The sequence below is a fragment of the Schistocerca cancellata genome, chromosome 2 (genome assembly GCF_023864275.1).
Source record: "Schistocerca cancellata isolate TAMUIC-IGC-003103 chromosome 2, iqSchCanc2.1, whole genome shotgun sequence".
NCBI lineage: Eukaryota > Metazoa > Arthropoda > Insecta > Orthoptera > Acrididae > Schistocerca > Schistocerca cancellata.
The window spans coordinates 393,944,683-393,966,298 of NC_064627.1; the positions used below are offsets into that span (position 1 = coordinate 393,944,683).

The 21,616-nt window shown below is 37.9% G+C and overlaps 1 protein-coding gene across 8 annotated transcripts in view; it reads left to right on the forward strand.

Annotated features, from left to right (window-relative positions):
* Positions 1-17,762: 17,762 nt before the first annotated feature.
* LOC126161810 (serologically defined colon cancer antigen 8 homolog) overlaps positions 17,763-21,616 on the forward strand; it is a 219,199-nt gene continuing 215,345 nt past the window's right edge. For 4 of the 8 annotated variants that reach the window (XR_007534962.1, XM_049917907.1, XM_049917908.1 and 1 more), the window contains exon 1: positions 17,765-18,188. Coding sequence is in view for 7 of the 8 variants with exons in the window: in XM_049917907.1 (XP_049773864.1) it covers positions 18,175-18,188 (14 nt within the window). In the remaining variant the exon portion in view is untranslated. Of the gene's footprint in view, positions 18,189-21,616 lie in introns of all 8 variants that reach the window. The other 4 variants (XM_049917903.1, XM_049917906.1, XM_049917905.1 and 1 more) reach the window with 2 other exon arrangements.

The window sequence follows — 21,616 nt, forward strand, 5'->3', positions numbered from 1 at the left end:
CCTGGCAGAACTTGAACGTTTTGCTATATTTCTCCATGGACTCAACTTAGTATATATTGCTATCTCCCTGACAAGTTACCCTGAGGTGGTTGTTGATCAGATTTTTCCAACTTCCTTGTTGTTTTCGTTGGTTCTGATATACTGAAAAGCACAAGTGGTGCTACATTTTATCACTTGCATTTTGGTTGGTCTTGGTTTTGTGTTGTCTGTTCCATCTCATCTTCTCTGAGACTCTTATATCTGAAGAGATGTGCCTCTTTGTTTCTTCTTCCTGTTTGTAGTTCTAAGTGTTGCACTGTTTTCAATTTCACAGACTTCTTTTCTGTTACTTCCTAAAACGGTCGCTCGTCATTGTCTGTATTTTCTTCATGGAGTTCCATTTCTGCGTCTAATAGTGCTTTCTGGACTGAATTCTATTACACTGCAAGTTGTTGTTCCTTTCATCTCCGTTCTTGTTTTCAGAGGCTGAAGACAATGCATCTGGAATCTCATTTTACTGAACTTGTCTTACATCTTCTGTCTGTTGTTTCCTCTTCTCTTCCTTCTCCTTCTGTCTCTCGACTCGCTGTTTTCACGACCTCTCTTCAATCATTGTTGCTTGCCAATTTTTTTTTGAGGAACCGTTTGTATTCCAGTGTCTTTTGTGGTTTTCCATTCATGTTTGCAAGTGGGGGCTACAAGTCGTGCTTGTGAGTTCTAGTGAAGCCCGTAATAGTTCTGATCTCCTAGACTGCAAGTTGGTCCCATATGAAGAGGTCCCTCACTCTGGGTTTCCCTGTACCTATCAGCCCCAAATCCAGTTGGTCTGAATGTCTTACCTGAAAACACAGTAAGAAGTTGGATAGTTAGTTGGTTGCGTGTTCCATTTATCAATCACACAATACGGTAGCCATTATGATGCGGGACGTGTCAAGTGAACAAGAAATGCACATATGAGACAAGATTTTTTAATATATATACTGGGTGATCAAAAAGTCAGTATAAATTTGAAAACTGAATAAATCACGGAATAATGTAGATAGAGAGGTACACATTGACACACATGCTTGGAATGACATGGGGTTTTATTAGAACAAAAAAAATACAAAAGTTCAAAAAATGTCCAACAGATGGTGCTTCATCTGATCAGAATAGCAACAATTATCATAACAAAGTAAGACAAAGCAAAGATGATGTTCTTTACAGGAAATGCTCAATATGTTCACCATCATTCCTCAACAATAGTTGTAATTGAGGAATACTGATGTGACCAGCACTGTAAAGTATGTCCGGAGTTATGGTGAGACATTGGCGTCGGATGTTGTCTTTAGCATCCATAGAGATGTCGGTCGATCATCATACACTTGCGACATCAGGTCACCCCAAAGCCAATAATCGCATGGACTGAGGTCTGGGGACCTGGGAGGCCAAGCGTGACGAAAGTGGCGGCTGAGCACACGATCATAACCAAACGACACGTGCAAGAGATCTTTCACGCATCTAGCAATATGGGGTGGAGCATCATCCTGCATAAACATCATATGTTTCAGCAGGTGTTTCTCAGCCAGGCTGGGGATGATGCGATTCTGTAACATATCGGCGTACGTCTCACCCTTCACGGTAGCAGTTACAAACCCAGAATCATGCATTTCCTCGAAGAAAAAAGGCCCGATAACGGTAGATGTAGTAAATCCAACCCATACCATGACTTTCTCATCGTGCAATGGAGTTTCCATGACACCTCTAGGATTTTCGGTAGCCCAAATTCTGCAGTTGTGGGTGTTGACAGACTCTTGGAGCGTGAAATGAGCTTCGTCGGTCCACAACACGTTACTCAACCAATCGTAATCTTCCGCCATCTTTTGAAACGCCCACACCGCAAATGCCCTCCGCTTCACTAAATCGCCAGGTAACAGTTCATGATGCTGATGGATTTTGTATGGATGGCATCGGAGGGTACACCTAAGTGCCAACCAAACAGTAGTGTATGGAATGCCAGTGCGACCTGTGACTAAACGAGCGCTGACTTCTCCGTGCATAGACGAACCCGCTACAGTCTCCATTTCTTCCTGAACTGTCTCAGCAGCATTACGCTTTGTGCTCGGTCGACCACCACGGGGTCTATCGTCTAAATAACCCGTGGCTTCAAACTTCGAAATCATTCTCGCCACAGCTGCATTTGTCAACGGACGTTTACCCATTTGAATTCCATTCCTATGGTGGTAGGATCGTAATGCTGAACTAGCACATTCCCCAGTCTGATAATATAGCTTCACTAAAAGCGCCTTTTCAGACATCGTCAACATGGTGCGACTGCTGGCGCGTCTGATTCTCTCATTACAGCTCCTTTTCTACACGATTGTCATGCACAGTCACTAACGTTTTGCTGTCCAGCGCCATCTGTCAGACATTTTGTGAACTTTGTTTTTGTTTTTGGTTCTAATAAAACCCCATGTCATTCCAAGCATGTGTGTCAATTTTTGCCTCTCTATCTACATTATTCAGTGGTTTATTGAGCTTTCAAATTTATACTGACTTTTTGATCACCCGGTATATTACAGTACAGTGTTAAAGATTAATATTTCTATTATTATTATTATTATACAAATTTGGCCGTTAAAGACCGTGAAAACAGTTATTTCTTGCGCTTCTGGGAAGTCTTCTTTCTCTCAGTCCACACTTCTTTCATTCTTGCGCTGAAGGCGGCTTTTCTCTCTTCAGACCATTTAGTTCCACAAGTCTTCTTAATTTTCACACCGAAACCCGTGAATGAATTCAGTTTTTTTTCTAAAAAGGTTTCTGTTAAATATTGTTTCCTGATCTATGTCCATTTCTTTTAGATCTCTTTCTGTGTTGATAAATCATAAATTTTTATTTTTTTGATTTGCGATGTACGAAAATATTTGTTTTGTAAGCCTATTCGGGTTCATCCTCATGATGTGAGCATAAAAGGAGCATCTTCTTTTTCTAATTTCGTCTGTAATTTTGCTGCACTTCGTGTACACTTCTTTGTTGCTTTTTAGTCTGTATACAGGCTTGCCTTGATCATCTGTTATTTTCCTGTGTCCAAGAATTGTCCTCACAATTCTTCTTTCACGATTTTCTATCTGTTCTGCGTATGTAAAATTTGCCAGTGTTTCTGTTGCATATAGTATCTGCGGTCTAATGACAGTCTGGTAGTGTCTGAGTTTAATGTTTTTGGATATACATTTTTTTGAATACATTTGTCTGCAGTAGTGAGTTGCTGTCTCTAGTTTTTGTATTCTAGCCCTGCAGGCTGGATGACCTTTTGCCACAGGCTGAATTAGTTCACCAAGATATTTAAAATGTTTAGATACCTGTATTTTCCCGTATTTCGTAGTTATTTTCTTTGGTGCATTTTTTATATTTGTAATGATTTCTGTCTTTTCAAATGAAATTTGCAAGCCTGCTTTTTCAGCAGTTTCTTTAAGTAATTCTATTTGTTTTATTGTGTCTTTTTGTGTATAAGCTAAACAGGCGAGATCGTCAGCGAAGGCAAAACAGTTGGTTTCAATGGCTTTGTAGCACTTCCCTCCAATTTGGACTTTCTCAACTCCATGCTTTTGCGTGAGTTTTCTCCATTCTGCTATGACTTTATCCAGAACACAGTTGAAGAGTACCGGGGACAGCGCATCTCCTTGTCTGACGCCGGTTTTGACCTCGAAATGCCGTGAAATTTCTCCTTGGAATTTTACTTTTGATGTTGTATTTGTTGATGTTTCTTTGATTATGGTGATTGTTGTTTCATCTATTTCATATTCTCGAAGTGTTTTGATGAGTGTGTCCCTATCGATTGAGTCATAAGCTTTTTTGAAATCAATGAATGTTATGAAATATTTCTTGCTCCTTGTAGATAAATAGTTCATTGTTGTTTTGAGGTTAAAAATTTGTTCGGCGCAGGATCTTCCTGGTCTGAAGCCAGCTTGATATTCTCCAATTGGTGATACACGATTGAGCAGGGCTTTTGATAGAATTTTGTATGGGACTGGGAGAAGCGATATTCCACGATAGTTGTTAACATCCCTTTTGTCACCTTTTTTAAACAAAGGGTGAATTAGGGCAGTTTTCCAGTGACTTGGGATTTTCTTGGTTTCCCATACTTGTTCAAGTTCTTTGTGTAGTGCTTCTACTGATGTTTCTCCCCCAAGCTTGAGCATTTCTGCTGTAATTGTGTCTTCTCCACATGCTTTCCTGTTTTTGAGATTTTTGATTATGTTTGTGATTTCCTCTCGTGTTGGAGGTGTTGAGTGTGTTGGTAATGTTTCTGGTTGCGTAAAACTGAGAGTCTGGATGGGTGTTTGGCAGTTTAGGAGTATCTCAAAATATTCAGCCAGGATTTCACAGTTTTCTGTATTGTTGGTGGTGAGAGTCTTATTATTTCTCATAAGGTTTAGGCAAGGGGACTGGTATCCTCGGAGTTTCTGGTTGAATGTTTTGTACCAAGCTGCCGTGTTGCATTTCTTGAAATTCTCTTCGATTGACTCCAGTTGTTGTTTTTCATATTGTCTCTTGGAGTTGCGAATAGTTTTCGAGGCATTCTTTCTAGCTTGCTTAAATTCATCAAAGTTGTTTTCAGTTTTATGTGAGTTCCACTTTTTCCAGGCTTTAAGTCTTTCATGCAGAACTTCATTACAGTTGCTGTCCCACCACGGGTGTCTCGGTTTGCTCTTTTTTGGAAAGGTTGTTTCTGTTGCCTCAATCAAGTTGTTCTGAAATTCTTGGAGGTTTTGTGAAGGGGAGAATGTCTTTATTTTTTTCTGAAAATCCTTGAGGTTAGAGTTGGGCTTAAGATTGTAATTTCTCAGGGTTGTAAGATCAAAATTTATCTTATTTCTGTTTTTATATTCACCGTTTCTGCTTTTCTGTTTGGTTTGTGGGATCAGTTTAGTTTTTATTTTCGTGAGATAGTGATCGGAGTCGAGGTTTAGAGATTTTCGGACACGTGTGTTCAATATTTCTTTTTCACATTTGGAGGAGATGGCAACGTGATCTATTTGAAATTCTCCGATACTCTTTATCGGAGATAGCCAGGTTTTTTGTTTTCTGGGAAGATGTTTAAAACGTGTTGACATTAGCTTGAGTTTAAACTGCTTACAGAGCATAATTAACCTTTCTCCATTTTTGTTGGTTCGTTTGTGTGCGGTAAAGTTGCCGACAATATCGCGGAATTTCTTTTCTTTTCCAATCTGAGCGTTAAAATCTCCTAGAAGTATTTTTGCATTGTTTTCTGGGATTTCTGATATATGATCCTTAAGGTTTGCCCAGAATTCATCTGTTTCTTCCCTATTTTTAGCATTATTTTTGTCATTTGTGGGAGTGTGAACATTGATTAATGTGTATTTTTTATTTGCACATCGAAAAGTGAGGAAAGATGTTCTTGATGATGTTGACCAAAAATGTTCGACAGAGTTCAGAATTTTTGTGTTTACAGCAAAAGCTGTGCCAAGCTGAGGGCATTTCTTCATTACAATTTTTCCAGGTTTTCCTTTAAATATTCTGAATTTGTTTGATTCAAATGTGTTTTCATCAGTGAAGCGAGTTTCTTGTAGCGCCACAATTTGTATGTCTTCCGTGTGTAACTGGTCTGTAAGGTGCTTAAGTTTTCCCACTTTGAGAAGGGAGTTTATGTTGAGAGTTGCTATGTTGAAGATTTTTCTGGGTTTAATCTTGTTGGATTTGCATGGTGTTGCAGACTCCCCAGAATCCATGGGTCTGCTTGCGTCGTTGCCGACGGTGGATTGGCCACCTGGGGTAGTTTCGTTATTGAAAGACATTTCCATCATGCGTTAAGATTGTAACTGTTGAAATTCTTCAAAGTTGGGGAGATTACTTGTGTAACCTACCAGGACTACGACTAACGTTGTTAGCGTTAGAAGGTTTTCTTAAAACAGCCGCGTCTAACATGAGGAACAGACGCTGCCCACAAGCCGCCCAATCTGGGTACAGACGCTTGCAGTTATAGATTTTTAGATTATAGATTTTTGGTTCCTCCGCTCTCTCAGCCATTGGGAGTTAAAAATTCCTCATCCGCCATATTTCTATTATTTACCCTATTCCCTTAAATGGCACAACATGCATATACTATATTTATAGATTTCTTTATTTCTATTCAAGAATTTATCCATGGTATAGAAGAAATTGTCAAGGAGATATGATTTCAATTTATTTTTGAAGCTATTACTGCTGTCTGTCAGACATTTTGTTTCATCTGGTAATTTGTCAAAAACTTTTATAGCAGCATATTTTACCCCTTTCTGTGCCAAAGATACGTTGCATAAAGAATAGTGTAAGTCTTTCTTTTTTCTGGTATTATAATCATGAATGTCACTGTTGTTTTTTACCTGCTCCATATTGTTGAGAACAAATTTCATTGGTGAGTAAATGTACTATGAGGCTGTTATAAGAATTCCCAAGCTTTTAAAAAAAAGTGTACTAGATGTGTGACCAGGAGCCCCACACATTATTCCAACCACCATCTTTTGAGCAGTGAATCCTTTTTGTCTGAGTGTTGAGTTACCCCAAAATGTTATTCCATGACATCAGAGAGTGAAAGTATGCAAAGAATGTTAGCTTACCAATTTCTATATCCTCAAAATTGTCAATTATTCTGATTGAAAAAGTTGGTGAACCACGATGCTTTAGAAGATCCAAAATATGAATTTTCCAATTAAGGCTCTCATCTATATGTACACCTAAAAATTTTTTATGCTCTTGCCTGTTTACTGACTTCTGTTGATGTGTTATATTTATTGAAGTAACTGTACTTTTTGCAGCAGAAAATGGGATTTACTATGTTTTCTCAAAGTTTAGAGCAAGCTCATTTGCAGAAAACCAATTAATGACTTTTCCAGAGACCTTATTTGTATCATTTTTCAATTGGAGTTTCTTTTACTGGATTACTAATGATACTTGTATCCTTGTATCATCAGCAAACAGTGTCAGTTCAGCTTCTTGTTTCAGATAATAAGGGATGTCGTTCACATACAGCAAGAACAGAAAGGGACCCATGATTGAACCCTGTGGACCACCTAATGTAATTTCGTCCCAGTTAGATGAAGTGGCAAACTTATTTAAATCATTTGACCTATATAAAGAAACTTTTTTAATCCTGTTCTGTATGTATGACTTAAACCACTCGTATGGTATTCCATTTATACCAAAGAATTGTAATTTCTGTAACATAATGTGATGGTTCACACAATCAAATGCTTTGACATTTTGATATTTAAAGACTCTTTTATGTGTAAAGTGAAATTGTATATTGCTGTGTGAGTGGAACAGCGTTTTTGAAATCCGAACTATGATTTACTAAGCATCCCATTACTGTTGAGATGGCTAACCACTCTTGAGTACATTACTTTCTCGAAGATCCTTGAGAATGCTGTAAGCAAGAATACTGGCTGATAATTATTGACATCTGTGGTGTCCCCCTTTTTGTAGAGACGTCTGACAATGGCCTATTTTGACCTGTCAGGGAAAATAACTTGAGTTAGTGATGCATTACATATGTGGCATTACATTTGTGACTCAGAACATGAGCTGTAATTGCTCTACATTGTTTTAATATCTTATTAGAGATGTCATCTACTCAAACAGAACATTTATTTTTCAAAGATTTTAATAATTTACTTATTTCACAAGAGGTTGTTAAGTGAAACTTAATCTGACTAATTTTTTTCAAAACTGACTCTTCCATGTACTGTCTGGCTTTTTCTTTAGAACTGTTCTCACCAATGTTTTCTCCTACACTTAAGAAATGGTTGTTAAATACATTAACTACTTGTGTACTGTTGGTTACGATGGTCTCATTCTCTTTAATAGTAATACTACGTACCCCTGTGGTTACTTTTCCTGTCTCCCTTGTAACAACATTCCATACTGATATTATTTTATTGTCTGAGTTGTTAATTTCTTCTCTAACATTCATATTTCTTGATTTCCTTACGACTTTTCTCAGTGTGTTACAATAATTCTTATAGTGTAACACTACTTCTGGATCTTTCGCTATTTCTTGCTGTCTCCTACAGTTTTCTTTTTATTTCTGATGACACTTTAATACCTGTAGTAATCCAATGTTTCTTTGAAAAGTGTGTGGTGTTACATGTAGTAATTTTCTTTGGGAAACAATGTTCAAAAAGGGATATAAATTTATCAAGAAATATTTTGCATTTATCATTAGCATTTGGCTCATTATACACTTCTCCCCAATTAACATTTGTTAAACTTTCTCTGAAGTGCTCTATAGATACCTCACACTTTTACTTCATGGTTTCTTAACTGTACACCCTGTTAGTTTTTGTAAGTTTATCAGTTGTGCATCATGGTCTGCAAATCCATTTATCAAAGGGAAAGCAAGTATTTGTTTTATATCCTCTTTCTGTACAAATACGAGTACATTATCTATTAGAGTACTACTGTCTTGAACTTACGTGTAGGGAAATTGACCGCTGATTCTAAGTTACATGTTGTTAATAACACCTCTAGTTCACTTTTTCTGTCAGAATTACTTAGAAAGTGTACATTGAAATCTCCACAGATTAATACTTTCTTCTTTTTGTCTGAGAGACAGCATAATACGGAGTCAAACTATTTTATAAATAGCTCCCACTCTCCTAATGGGGACATGTACATTGTTGCTAGTATCAATACTACATTATCTAGCTGAAGTTCACATGCACAAACCTCAAAGTGCTGATCAACACAAAATTTGCTTACTTTTACAGTTTTGTATTTATACCCTTGTTACATGAAAATGGCAACTCCTCCTTTATCCATCCTAGACCTACAAGTGTAGGATGCTAAATTATACCCATTTATACTGACACTATCCATCTTCACAGTTACAAGGTGTTCAGACAGACAGAGTATATCAGTCTCATTGTTAATTTTGAGATCATCTAAATGCACTAATAGCTCATCTACTTTATTTTTATTCCCCTGATATTTTGATGAAGTAAGATGATACTGCCCTTAGCTTTGCCCCTATTTACTGTACATGAAGTTTCTTTTATTGTATTTATCTTGATTGTTGTCTGTCTGGACTTTGGCTGTAACCTAAAAAATCTGTCTGCCTGGACCCATTAAACACAGCGATCACCCATTGTGTGACTGTGGCTCACCTTACAGTTTCTGCCAATAGAGAACCTAACCTATTTTTCCCTTTTCCTGTAATGTATCCCCACTTCCCAATAGCAATAACTGGAACAACACTTATGTGAGATTTTGCCGGTTTCTGGAGCATCCTGTTCTGCCTATAGGCAGAATTCTTCTTTTCCTGCTCTGGTTTAATCCCAATTTGTCGTTTTTCTTTCAGCTAATATTCTGCTTCAACCTACTTTCAACTACATCTGGATGAGGCCCTTCCTCCACTTCAGATAGCACGCCACACTGATTTACTATATGAATTTCTGGAGTTTTTTCAAGTGTTTCCCTTTTCTCCCTTTGTTTGCTACCGTTTCCCAGTTTCCAGCCTCTTTTTCCTCCCTTAACCTATATAATTCTAAGTTTGCGTTATCTAATTCAGCCTTAAGGGCAGAAATTTTTCCCTCCTCTTCAGCGATATTTCTGTCCTTTCTACATAACCTACACTGCCATGGAAGAGCCTCATTTTCTACCTTAATTTCCTCACTGCTACATTCGCTCCAATGAAACCATAATTTATGGTATACACAGAATACCCCCTCTTTCAAATTTCTACAGCAACCACCACATTTGTCACACATGGTTTTATAAACAAACTTAAAACAAAGGCTGAGAATACGTTGGCACAGGACTACAATAGTTTCTTAATCTGTACTAATCTGTAAATAAACACTAATGTCTACAAACTTTTAAACTTACCTCCGAAAGTTTTAACTACCTAAACTCTGTATGATAGGCACGAATTAATTTGACTTTGAAGCGATAACTTTCGTCAAAAACGAAAATCTACACTCGCGCGAAATTAACACCTAAAAACGTAAACAAAACTAGCGACTACCGGCCCTTACGAAATACCTCCTTTTCGATCTAAATACGGTCAGGAAAGCGAAACCTTCAGTAGATAGCCTAGAGAAGACGTAAATACACTAGTCTAAAATGTAATATTAACTAAATTAGCTCTTATTTCAATATTAATCACTTAACTTAGTGAGAGCTTTGTGCACGCGCGTCTGTCTAGCTGCATGGCTACCAACAGCTCAGAAACACTCGGAAAAAATAATCGCTCTGACTGGTCTCTGGTCTCCAACCATATTGTTTATCTGTTCTTGATTTCATGTGCTATTTATAGCTAAGTTCGACTCCTTACATATCTTTGATGCTGTTTTGTTTTCAAGAACTCACACTAGCATTCCATGAAATACACATTCTCCCAGCATTTCCCAACAGCCAGTAATTTTTGAGGCCAATGAGATCTTAATAACTTGACTGCCAGATCTGAAGTCTTGTTTAAATTGAAACCTCCATTCTTGTTTACTAGGCTTTCAAATATCTTTATTTCGCCAGACCCTTCAATCACCCTGCTCCAGAAAACTGCCATATTTGAGTAGAATGCCATACACAGACAGCTTTCAGATGCCATACACAGCAAGCTTTCAGAGCCCTAGATCGTCTTTAACATTATAAAGCAAACTTTGATTACTTCCACAAAAAGCCAAGACAAGATACAGTGAGTTGGGTAGTAATTAATCTCACTGACAAAGATCTGGACAAGGGTACAGTGAAAATCCCCTCTTAAGAGCTAATTTATGCACCTACAGCAAAGACAGCAGATTACATCATCTCCATGGAACATCCTGGAGTTTTGCTTCCATCAGAAGCAGCAGAAGAGGCTCGTTATAAAACCTGTAGAGGCCTTACCAGGATGCCAAGGCAAAGATCCAACATCTTAAGAAAGAAAGAGTAGCACTGACAAATCTGCTGGACGACAAGGAAACAATAATTCTGGCAGTCGGCAAGGGTACTGGTACAGTCCTAATGTCATATAGCTGCTACAATAAGAAGATAATTGGATACAATGACAAAATATAATTTTAATATAATTTTGCAATGGAGAAAATTACTTTTAATGGATTAAGCATGTAGGAAAAATCACATTTAGGTCAAGCATAATTAAAAATTTTCGAATAAAGTCAAATTTATGACACAAATAAATGTTATGTGGTAACTTCATTTTGATATTTAGATCAAATCATGAGAGGAAACAAATGTAATTGTTTTCTGGAATCATACTAACTTCAAAATTTTAAAAGTTCTGTAATAATTATTCTCATACGCGCCCTTACAGAGCTTTTTGAATAATTTCAGTTGCTGCAAACATCACTTGAAAACTAATCAATCGTAGAGGGAACTGCTGAAGTATAAATATGTTTTCCATTGCGTTTAAACCTTATTAATATTTTGAAGTTTTAAAAAGTATTTAATTTCATGTGTGCAAACGAGGGAGAAGACCGTGGTAACAACCATAGAAGGCTGCACTATGACAACCAATTTATAAAACGTTTATTTGCATGGGATCCACAAGTTCTTGGAAAGGTGTTTATTTAATTTTGATCATTATAGAACTCATTCATCTTATTTGGAATGCCTTCCAAATAAGATGAATGAGTTCTATAATGGCCTTTCCTCTCACAAGCTGCATGACTGAGTGGGAAAGTCGACTTCACTGCAATAGCGCCATGTATTTCAGGGAATACACTAACTAACTGAGAATCTTGAAAATACATGAATAAAAGAAGTAATAATAATTATCCACCTGGTGGCACCTCTTGTTAACCATGAAAACATTTGGCAATTGTAGGCAAGTAAGATGCCAGTAGTGTTAATGGTTTTTAACCTTTTGACACCCATCCTAGCCAGTACAAATATATCTAGTATGATGTTTACACACACAAGCTGATACAGTTTGTGAAACTGGTGGTAGATGTTTGGGTCGGCAAGTGTGTGTGTGCGTGTGTGTGTGTGTGTGTGTGTGTGTGTGTGTGTGTGTGTGTGTGTGTACATACTTAGGTGATAAATGAAACATTTCTCTCTGGCTTCTATTGAATTGTTGTCATCATGGATGGCTCTAACATCCATTTAGGCACAAATACAACTTTCATTTCATTTAGTCACGTGTAATAAATTTACATTATGAGTGTGATCGGCTGTATGTACAATTGTTGTATCTCTCATAATATACAAAGCAATTTTATGAGTATAATATTTAAACATTATGGAGTCGAAATATGCAGAATTGACAATACAGATACCACTGTCTCCAACACCTTCATTGCACTACATCACACATTAGCTCACAAATTATCTATCCCTTGATTTTTGTTCATTATATACCGTAACAGAAAGAGTCTTTAACACGCTATGTAACACTAGTACCCCCACAAGAGTAATATCCTTACAGAAAACAAATTTTTCGTGAGTCTTTATGTATTTATCTCACTTATTGCTATTTGGTAACATGTAGTCATCATACTGAACTTCTCGGTATACCCTAATCTATACAGACATTTAAAGATTAAAAAGTATTAAAATTTATTACAGATGTCATGCACCTGTGTTTTGCTCTTCAGAAAATTAGGCAGCTTGTTGAACAGAATATACTAGCATTTATGTGATCCTTATCTCTTAGTTGTATCTGTTTACTGTCAATGTGTTATTCATTTATTTTCCTATGTTATAACGATTGCTCTTTACTGATGCACTGTGGTGTCCATTCCTTTCCCTTGTGTAACAATCATGTGTGTAACCATTTAAAAAAGCATTGCAGTTGATGATACTGTACAAAACTGCTTCACAGTACTGACAATAAATCTGATTTTTTATTTTATTTTATTTTATAGAATTAAGATTTTACGTATATGACCTTTGCAGAACACCCTCATATCAGAAAACAGCACATGTGTGAGTGGGTCATACCACAAAACACTTACGATATGTATCTTCATTTACTGTTGTCAATATTTTCGTTGTGAGAAATGCATTAGGCCTTACTTTTGAGAGATTTTTTCTGTGAGGCTATCATTCCATATAATGGTCTACAATGACACTAAAGAATTTGTAACCATTCATTTCCTTTAAAAATGAATCATGTAGCCTGAGATTAATTTTGTCAGTTGCAGCCATTGCATTGGTATGCAACTACATATGCATTATCTTACCATCAATTACAAACATACTATTCCCAGTGACATATTTTAATTACAGTTTCTATATTGTGTGACATTTTGTCTACATTTGTTCCACATTCTCCTACTTGCTACGAAGCCAATAGCCAACTTAATTATCTTGCTTCTATTGACAGAGCTGTCTAATTTGTGTATAAAGTGAACAGTAATGAGCCGAGCAGTGCCCCCTTCATTTAAAAGATTACATCCCGTGAAATATATGGAGCTGAAATGTCCTCGATGAGATAACAGAAAAAATCTGAAACATATAATTTAAAACTCATTCTCAATATGCTCATACTGTAACGAACTAAATACTTTCAATGAGCAGGAAATATATGGATTTTTTTACTTCATTTTTTCTGTATCTCACAAGACTGTTTTCAGATACTGATGGCCCCAGACATCCAAACGAAGCTAATGACCGAAAATCTGATTTGACACAAAATTTCACTGCAAGCCTTTTTTTATTGATTATTACATTATATTCTGAAACAGTACAATATTTTTTTCGTTTATATTGTACTACCCGTTATTCTCAGATAGTTGGTGTTTTTTTGTCTTTCATCTCCCATAAATACTTATTCATCTAGTTATTGTTAGACTTTTCAGTCAATAATATGTTCCTCTCATAACAGCTATACCTACAGCAGCACCAGTTGCTCTTACTCCTTTTTTATTCACAATTATCAAATCTCATACTATTGATGCTTTAACTAATTTATTCTGTAACAATGCCACTCTTTGTATATTTATTTTGACTTTTATTGTATTTATTACCAACATTAATTCAATGCACTTTTAACCTGGCTCCTTTGGCTGTTCGAAATTTTTAAGAACTCTTCTCTTCATACAATGGCCTAGCATCGTCATTTAGCTAAGAAATCACAGTAGTTCTTGGTACAAAATTCAAAGGAAGCAGTAGTTTATTATAAGAGCAATCTTTGTTGACCATGTCCCTAATAGACTTTAATTTCTGCAAGAAGATGTACTGATTAATGAAAAGCTGTTCCATTTGCTGAAATATATTTTAAGTTCACAACCGGTTTCTGCCATCACATCCAGGCCAGTTTCCAGTGGCTCTCAAGATGATACTGTTATGAAGCAATGTCAATCGAAAATGGCCTGGATGGGAAGGTCGAAACTGGTGGTCGACTGGAAACAGTATATTTCAGCAACTGAAGTGGCCTTTCATTAATTTAAAATATAATTTGGGGTTACAGCGTTCTTCAAAATGGAGAAATTAATTACATAGATTGCTGTCAGATTTTCTTGGTGTAATTTCCTTTCACCTTTCTTTTTTCCTACATTCTGCCACAGTTCGAGATCACTTGGACTTCTATTATGAGGCTACCTCGAAGGCTACGATCAAGGCTACTGTGATAATTTTTTCTCTATGACACGTCATGGTGAACTGCAGGCCGAAACCGTTCACACCGACAAAGAACTGAATCAAACTTTCAAGCCACTTGCTTCTTTTCAGGACATATCCATGCTCATGCCTCAACATATCGCCCATAACTATGGCTCTTTTTGAATTAGCCATAGCGTTGCAAGTAAACTATAATTCCATATGTAATGTGAGCATTCGAAGGATCTTCCTGAGAAAACAGTTGTCGATTTTATTTATGGGTATATTGTTGTTGTAGACTTAATATCTTGATTGTTGTTCGTGTTGTTGTTGTCTTCAGTCCTGAGACTGGTTTGATGCAGCTCTCCATGCTGCTCCATCCTGTGCAAGATTCCTCATCTCCCAGTACTTACTGCAACCTACATCCTTCTGAATCTGCTTAGTGTATTCGTCTCTTCGTCGCTCTCTACGATTTTTACGCTCCAGGCTGCCCTCCAATGCTAAATTTGTGATCCCTTGATGCCTCAGAACATGTCCTACCAACCGACCCCTTCTTCTGGTCAAGTTGTGGAACAAATTCCTCTTCTCCCCAATTCTGTCCAGTACCTCTTCTATTCTCTTCTTGTCCAAACTATTTATCGTCCATGTTTCACTTCCATACATAGCTACACTCCATACAAATACTTTCAGAAATGACTTCCTGACACTTAAATCTATACTCGATACTAACAAATTTCTCTTCTTGAGAAACGCTTTCCTTGCAATTGCCAGTCTACATTTTATATCCTCTCTACTTCGACCACCATCAGTTATTTTGCTCCCCAAATAGCAAAACTCCTTTACTACTTTAAGTGTCCCATTTCCTAATCTAATTCCCTCAGCATCACCTGACTTAATTTGACTACATTCCATTATCCTCGTTTTGCTTTTGTTGATGTTCATCTTAATATCCTCCTTTCAACACACTGTCCATTCCGTTCAACTGCTCTTCCAAGTCCTTTGCTGTCTCTGACAGAATTACAATGTCATTGGCAAACCTCAACGTTTTTGTTCCTTCTCCATGGACTTTAATACCTACTCCGAATTTTTCTTTTGATTCCTTTACTGCTTGCTCAATATACAGATTGAATAACATCGGGGCAGGGTACAACCCTGTCTCACTCCCTTCCCAACTGCTGCTTCCCTTTCATGCCCCTCGACTCTTATAACTGCCATCTGGTTTCTGTACAAATTGTAAATAGCCTTTCGCTCCCTGTATTTTACCCCTGCCACCTTTAGAATTTGAAAGAGAGTGTTCCAGTCAACATTGTCAAAAGCTTTCTCTCAGTCCACAAATGCTAGAAATGTAGGTTTGCCTTTCCTTAACCTATTTTCGAAGATAAGTCCTAGGGTCAGTATTGCCTCACGTGTTCCAACATTTCTGCGGAATCCAAAATGATCTTCTCCAAGCTCGGCTTCTACCAGTTTTTTCATTCGTCTGTAAAGAATTCGCGTTAGTATTTTGCAGCTGTGACTTATTACTGATAGTTCGGTAATTTTCACATCTGTCAACACCTGCTTTCTTTGGGATTGGAATTATTATATTCTTCTTGAAGTCTGAGGGTATTTCGCCTGTCTCATACATCTTGCACACCAGATGGTAGAGTTTTGTCAGGACTGGCTCCCCCAAGGCTGTCAGTAGTTCCAATGGAATGTTGTCTACTCCCGGGGCCTTGTTTCGACTTAGGTCTTTCAGTGCTCTGTCAAACTCGTCACGCAGTATCGTATCTGCCATTTCATCTTCATCTACATCCTCTTCCATTTTCATAATATTGTCCTCAAGTACATCGCCCTTGTATAGATCCTCTATATACTCCTTCCACACATAATCTATCTGATACCTCCAGGATTCTTCCATGTATACAACCTTCTTTTATGATTCTTGAACCTTTCTCTTTAATTTTCCTATACGCAGTATCTATCTTACCCCTAGTGAGATAAGCCTCTACATCCTTACATTTGTCCTCTAGCCATCCCTGCTTAGCCATTTTGCACTTCCTGTCGATCTCATTTTTGAGACGTTTGTGTTCCTTTTTGCCTGCTTCATTTACTGCATTGTGATATTTTCTCCTTTCATCAATTAAATTCAATATTTCTTCTGTTACCCAAGGGTTTCTACTAGCCCTCGTCTTTTTACCTATTTGATCCTCTGCTGCCTTCACTATTTCATCCCTCAAAGTTACCCATTCTTCTTCTACCGTATTTCTTTCCCCCATTCCTGTCAGTTGTTCCCTTATGCCCTCCCTAAAACTCTGTACAACCTCTGGTTCTTTCAGTTTATCCAGATCCCATCTCCTTAAATTCCCACCTTTTTGCAGTTTCTTCAGATTTGATCTACAGTTCATAACCAATAGAGTGTGGTCATAGTCCACATCTGCCCCTGGAAATGTCTTACAGTTTAAAACCTGGTTCCTAAATCTCTGTCTTACCATTATATAATCTATCTGATACCTTTTAGTATCTCCAGGGTTCTTCCATGTATACAACCTTCTTTCATGATTCTTAAACCAAGTGTTAGCTATGATTAAGTTATGCTCTGTGCAAAATTCTACCAGACGGCTTCCTCTTTCATTTCTCTCCCCCAATCCATATTCACCCACTATGTTTCCTTCTCACCTTTTTCCTACTCTCGAATTCCAGTCACCCATGACTATTAAATTTTCGTCTCCCTTCACTACCTGAATAATTTCTTTTATTTCATCATACATTTCATCAATTTCTTCATCATCTGCAGAGCTAGTTGGCATATAAACTTGTACTACTGTAGTAGGCATGAGCTTCGTGTCTATATTGGCCACAATAATCCGTTCACTATGCTGTTGGTAGTAGCTTACCCGCACTCCTATTTTTTTATTCATTATTAAACCTACACCTGCATTACCCCTATTTGATTTTGTATTTATAATCCTGTATTCACCTGACCAAAAGTCTTGTTTCTCCTGCCACCGAACTTCACTAACTCCCTCTATATATAACTTCAACCTATCCATTTCCCTTTTTAAATTTTCTAACGTACCTGCCCGATTAAGGGATCTGACATTCCACGCTCCGATCTTGTTCGTAATACTACATATTTATATCGGAGAAGTTCATGACAGTAGTGTATTTCACTCGGTTGCTATTTCAAGACAATGCATGGGTTAGTAATTAAGTGTTACGTGGAATTTGAAGGTTTGTGTGCTCGCGCCAGTGCGATTATTGTTTAGCACTGAACGCTGAGAGTGCTGTGTACGTCTGTGCGGTGTAGATGTTTGGTAGTGCATTACAAACTCCGCGGGAAGTATGTTGTTGTTATTGTTTGTGTTGAGTCTGAGTGATAAACGTGAATGTTTAAAGAGTGGTTAAGGAAAATGAAATATACTGGTAGTATGGGGTGTAAGTTATCATATGATAATGAGGCAAAGCTTTAAAAGAAGGTTTGATCGGATGTTCGATTATTTTACGTAGTGTTTGACAGGTAGTCTGCATCAGTATGTGCTGTACTGTGGAAGTAAGATTTCTCAGTTTCAATTCTCAGTTCTATGCCGTGAAGAAATACCAGTATGAGCACTATGAATATCTATCTCCTTCCACATAAACGAGAGGCTCCAGTTTTGAAAACAACGTTCACGCGTTCTACGTTACTGACTGCCTGGTCTTAACATGGATCAGTATGAGTAAGTTGAAGCACAAAATTTGTAAAATGTCCCACACTTTTGGAATCAAACAAGCTTTATATTTTAAACATATATAGTTTTTAAATTACTATAAAAACTTCTAATAATCATTTTCACACTGTTTATCTATTTTCCCAAATGATTATTGTGTGATATTCGTAATAATATTTTTCCTGCAGTAGATGAGAAAATGTTGCCTAACAACTCTGCTCCTTCAGGTTGGAGTGTTCTGAGTAAATTGTAAGTTATAATGATTCAGTGATTTGGGTTGTAGTCCTTGCCAGCACAGAAATATTTCAAAAACATCCAATTGCTATATAGTGGGATACAGAACATCTGTATGAATCGTACAGGGACATTTTAATCGAACCATTTACGAGTTGTGACGTTATGAGTTCGAACTCCATAAAAAGATTACTTCGTTTTATGAAGTACTTCACTTCTTAGGACACCAGTATCCTGTCAGGCCAGATAAGAAAGATCCATTTCTCAGATCAACAGTCAGTTAAGAGTGTAATTAAAAGTTGTAAAGATAAATAAAATCCAACTTTTAAAATTCTTTTGTATAGCTATGACTACATTATCTTGTCATATTTTTGTGACGAAAAATACACTTGAAGCCTTGAGCTAGGTTTTCTTCTGTGCATCAAATTTTTTTTAAAAACTATGTACACCTAAGTGAGGCCATGTAATAAAAAATAAATGGGTTATAAGTATCTGTTACACTGTTTCTAGCCTGGTTGCAAGCCTACCCATATGAAACCTGTTGGGTCAACGGAAGCATCTGATTCCAACCGTCTGCTTTGACCCATGACGTAAGAGTGTTATGGCGTGTGACGTCATTACGACGCGGAGTTTATGAGTTGGTTGTGTTTGTAGATGTCTTTTAATTGTAACTGCTTCATTTAGTTGACTGTGATGAGTGCTTTTATACTGTGTAGTGTTATTGTTTACAATGATTATGATGAGAAAATGAAGAGTATGCAGCCCAGACATGGCTCATACCTTATTTCTTTAGAATGAGACTAAGGGTTCCACTAATTTTAACATGCACAGATGCTCAATACTGCAATGCACATTCTGTCCATGAAGCACTTCATGAGGTATGAAATTTAACCCTGGTATTGGACTGGCATAAAGTTTGATAGTCAGGAATTTACCTCTTACCCCCTTGCTGTCCATCTACTGGCAATTTAAGTTTTGTACCATCAGGATTTGAATAATCAGCACCTAACAAGGAATCCATTGATTGCTACGTCACAAAAGTCCAATGAAAGTACGCGAAAGAACTTGCCCCCCTTCTAACAGCCGTGTACCGCAAGTCTCTAGAGGAACAGAAGGTTCCAAATGATTGGAAAAGAGCACAGGTAGTCCCAGTCTTCAAGAAGGGTCGTCGAGCAGATGCGCAAAACTATAGACCTATCTCTCTGACGTCGATCTGTTGTAGAATTTTAGAACATGTCTTTTGCTCGAGTATCATGTCGTTTTTGGAAACTCAGAATCTACTATGTAGGAATCAACATGGATTCCGGAAACAGCGATCGTGTGAAACCCAACTCGCTTTATTTGTTCATGAGACCCAGAAAATATTAGATACAGGCTCCCAGGTAGATGCCATTTTCCTTGACTTCCGGAAGGCGTTCGATACAGTTCCGCACTGTCGCCTGATAAACAAAGTAAGAGCCTACGGAATATCAGACCAGCTGTGTGGCTGGATTGAAGAGTTTTTAGCAAACAGAACACAGCATGTTGTTCTCAATGGAGAGACATCTACAGACGTTAAAGTAACCTCTGGCGTGCCACAGGGGAGTGTTATGGGACCATTGCTTTTCACAATATATATAAATGACCTAGTAGATAGTGTCGGAAGTTCCATGCGGCTTTTCGCGGATGATGCTGTAGTATACAGAGAAGTTGCAGCATTAGAAAATTGTAGCGAAATGCAGGAAGATCTGCAGCGGATAGGCACTTGGTGCAGGGAGTGGCAACTGACCCTTAACATAGACAAATGTAATGTATTGCGAATACATAGAAAGAAGGATCCTTTATTGTATGATTATATGATAGCGGAACAAACACTGGTAGCAGTTACTTCTGTAAAATATCTGGGAGTATGCGTGCGGAACGATTTGAAGTGGAATGATCATATAAAATTAATTGTTGGTAAGGCGGGTACCAGGTTGAGATTCATTGGGAGAGTCCTTAGAAAATGTAGTCCATCAACAAAGGAGGTGGCTTACAAAACACTCGTTCGACCTATACTTGAGTATTGCTCATCAGTGTGGGATCCGTACCAGATCGGGTTGACGGAGGAGATAGAGAAGATCCAAAGAAGAGCGGCGCGTTTCGTCACAGGGTTATTTGGTAACCGTGATAGCGTTATGGAGATGTTTAACAAACTCAAGTGGCAGACCCTGCAAGAGAGGCGCTCTGCATCGCGGTGTAACTTGCTCGCCAGGTTTCGAGAGGGTGCATTTCTGGATGAGGTATCGAATATATTGCTTCCCCCTACTTATACCTCCCGAGGAGATCACGAATGTAAAATTAGAGAGATTAGAGCGTGCACAGAGGCTTTCAGACAGTCGTTCTTCCCGCGAACCATACGCGACTGGAACAGGAAAGGGAGATAATGACAGTGGCACGTAAAGTGCCCTCCGCCACACACCGTTGGGTGGCTTGCGGAGTATAAATGTAAATGTAGATGCAAATGTAGATCCTTACAGCATTCAACGCCCCACATATTGTCTACCATGCAACACCAATAGTGGCTGCTAATGGCAACAAGGGGCGAGACTGGAGGCATCCAGTAGTGAGCACAGCATGAGGCTGTGGAGCATAGTTGAACTGCATAGTTTATGAGTAACTCACAATACAGTGCTAGTGGGGTTGATACAAAGCAGTCCAATGGCAACAATAAACATAGCAGACATTGAATTATATCTACAACAGCACTTGCCAAAGTTGACATTTCATCAAAAAGGAACCCAAGAAATTTTGCAGAGTGGGAAAGAAGTGCCAGATAAAATATTAGTGTTTCTGCAGAATGAGTCAGTGGAATGTGTGGTGTCGTGTGCGCCTGACTGTGTGAATAATGTACATGAGGAATACAGTGATGACAACACCTGCTTAAAAAGTGAAAGGATACAGAAGCAGGTGTCAGGCCATGTAGTTAATCGTCCTTACTGGACAGGGAGCCACAAATCCCATCTCCAGTGAAAGGTTGTAAAGGCCAATCATTGTCCAAGGAGTGGGTACTAAACATAATTATGTACATGGAAGATCATCCACAGCATAGTAAAAAAAATTAGTTATGAACAGATTTTGAATAAGTCCACAGCAATATAATCATGTAGTGCATGAGAAACACTACAGGTATTCAAGGGAGGACAAGGCACACTTGGTGTTTGGGCATTTCAAGGCGGCTTGAT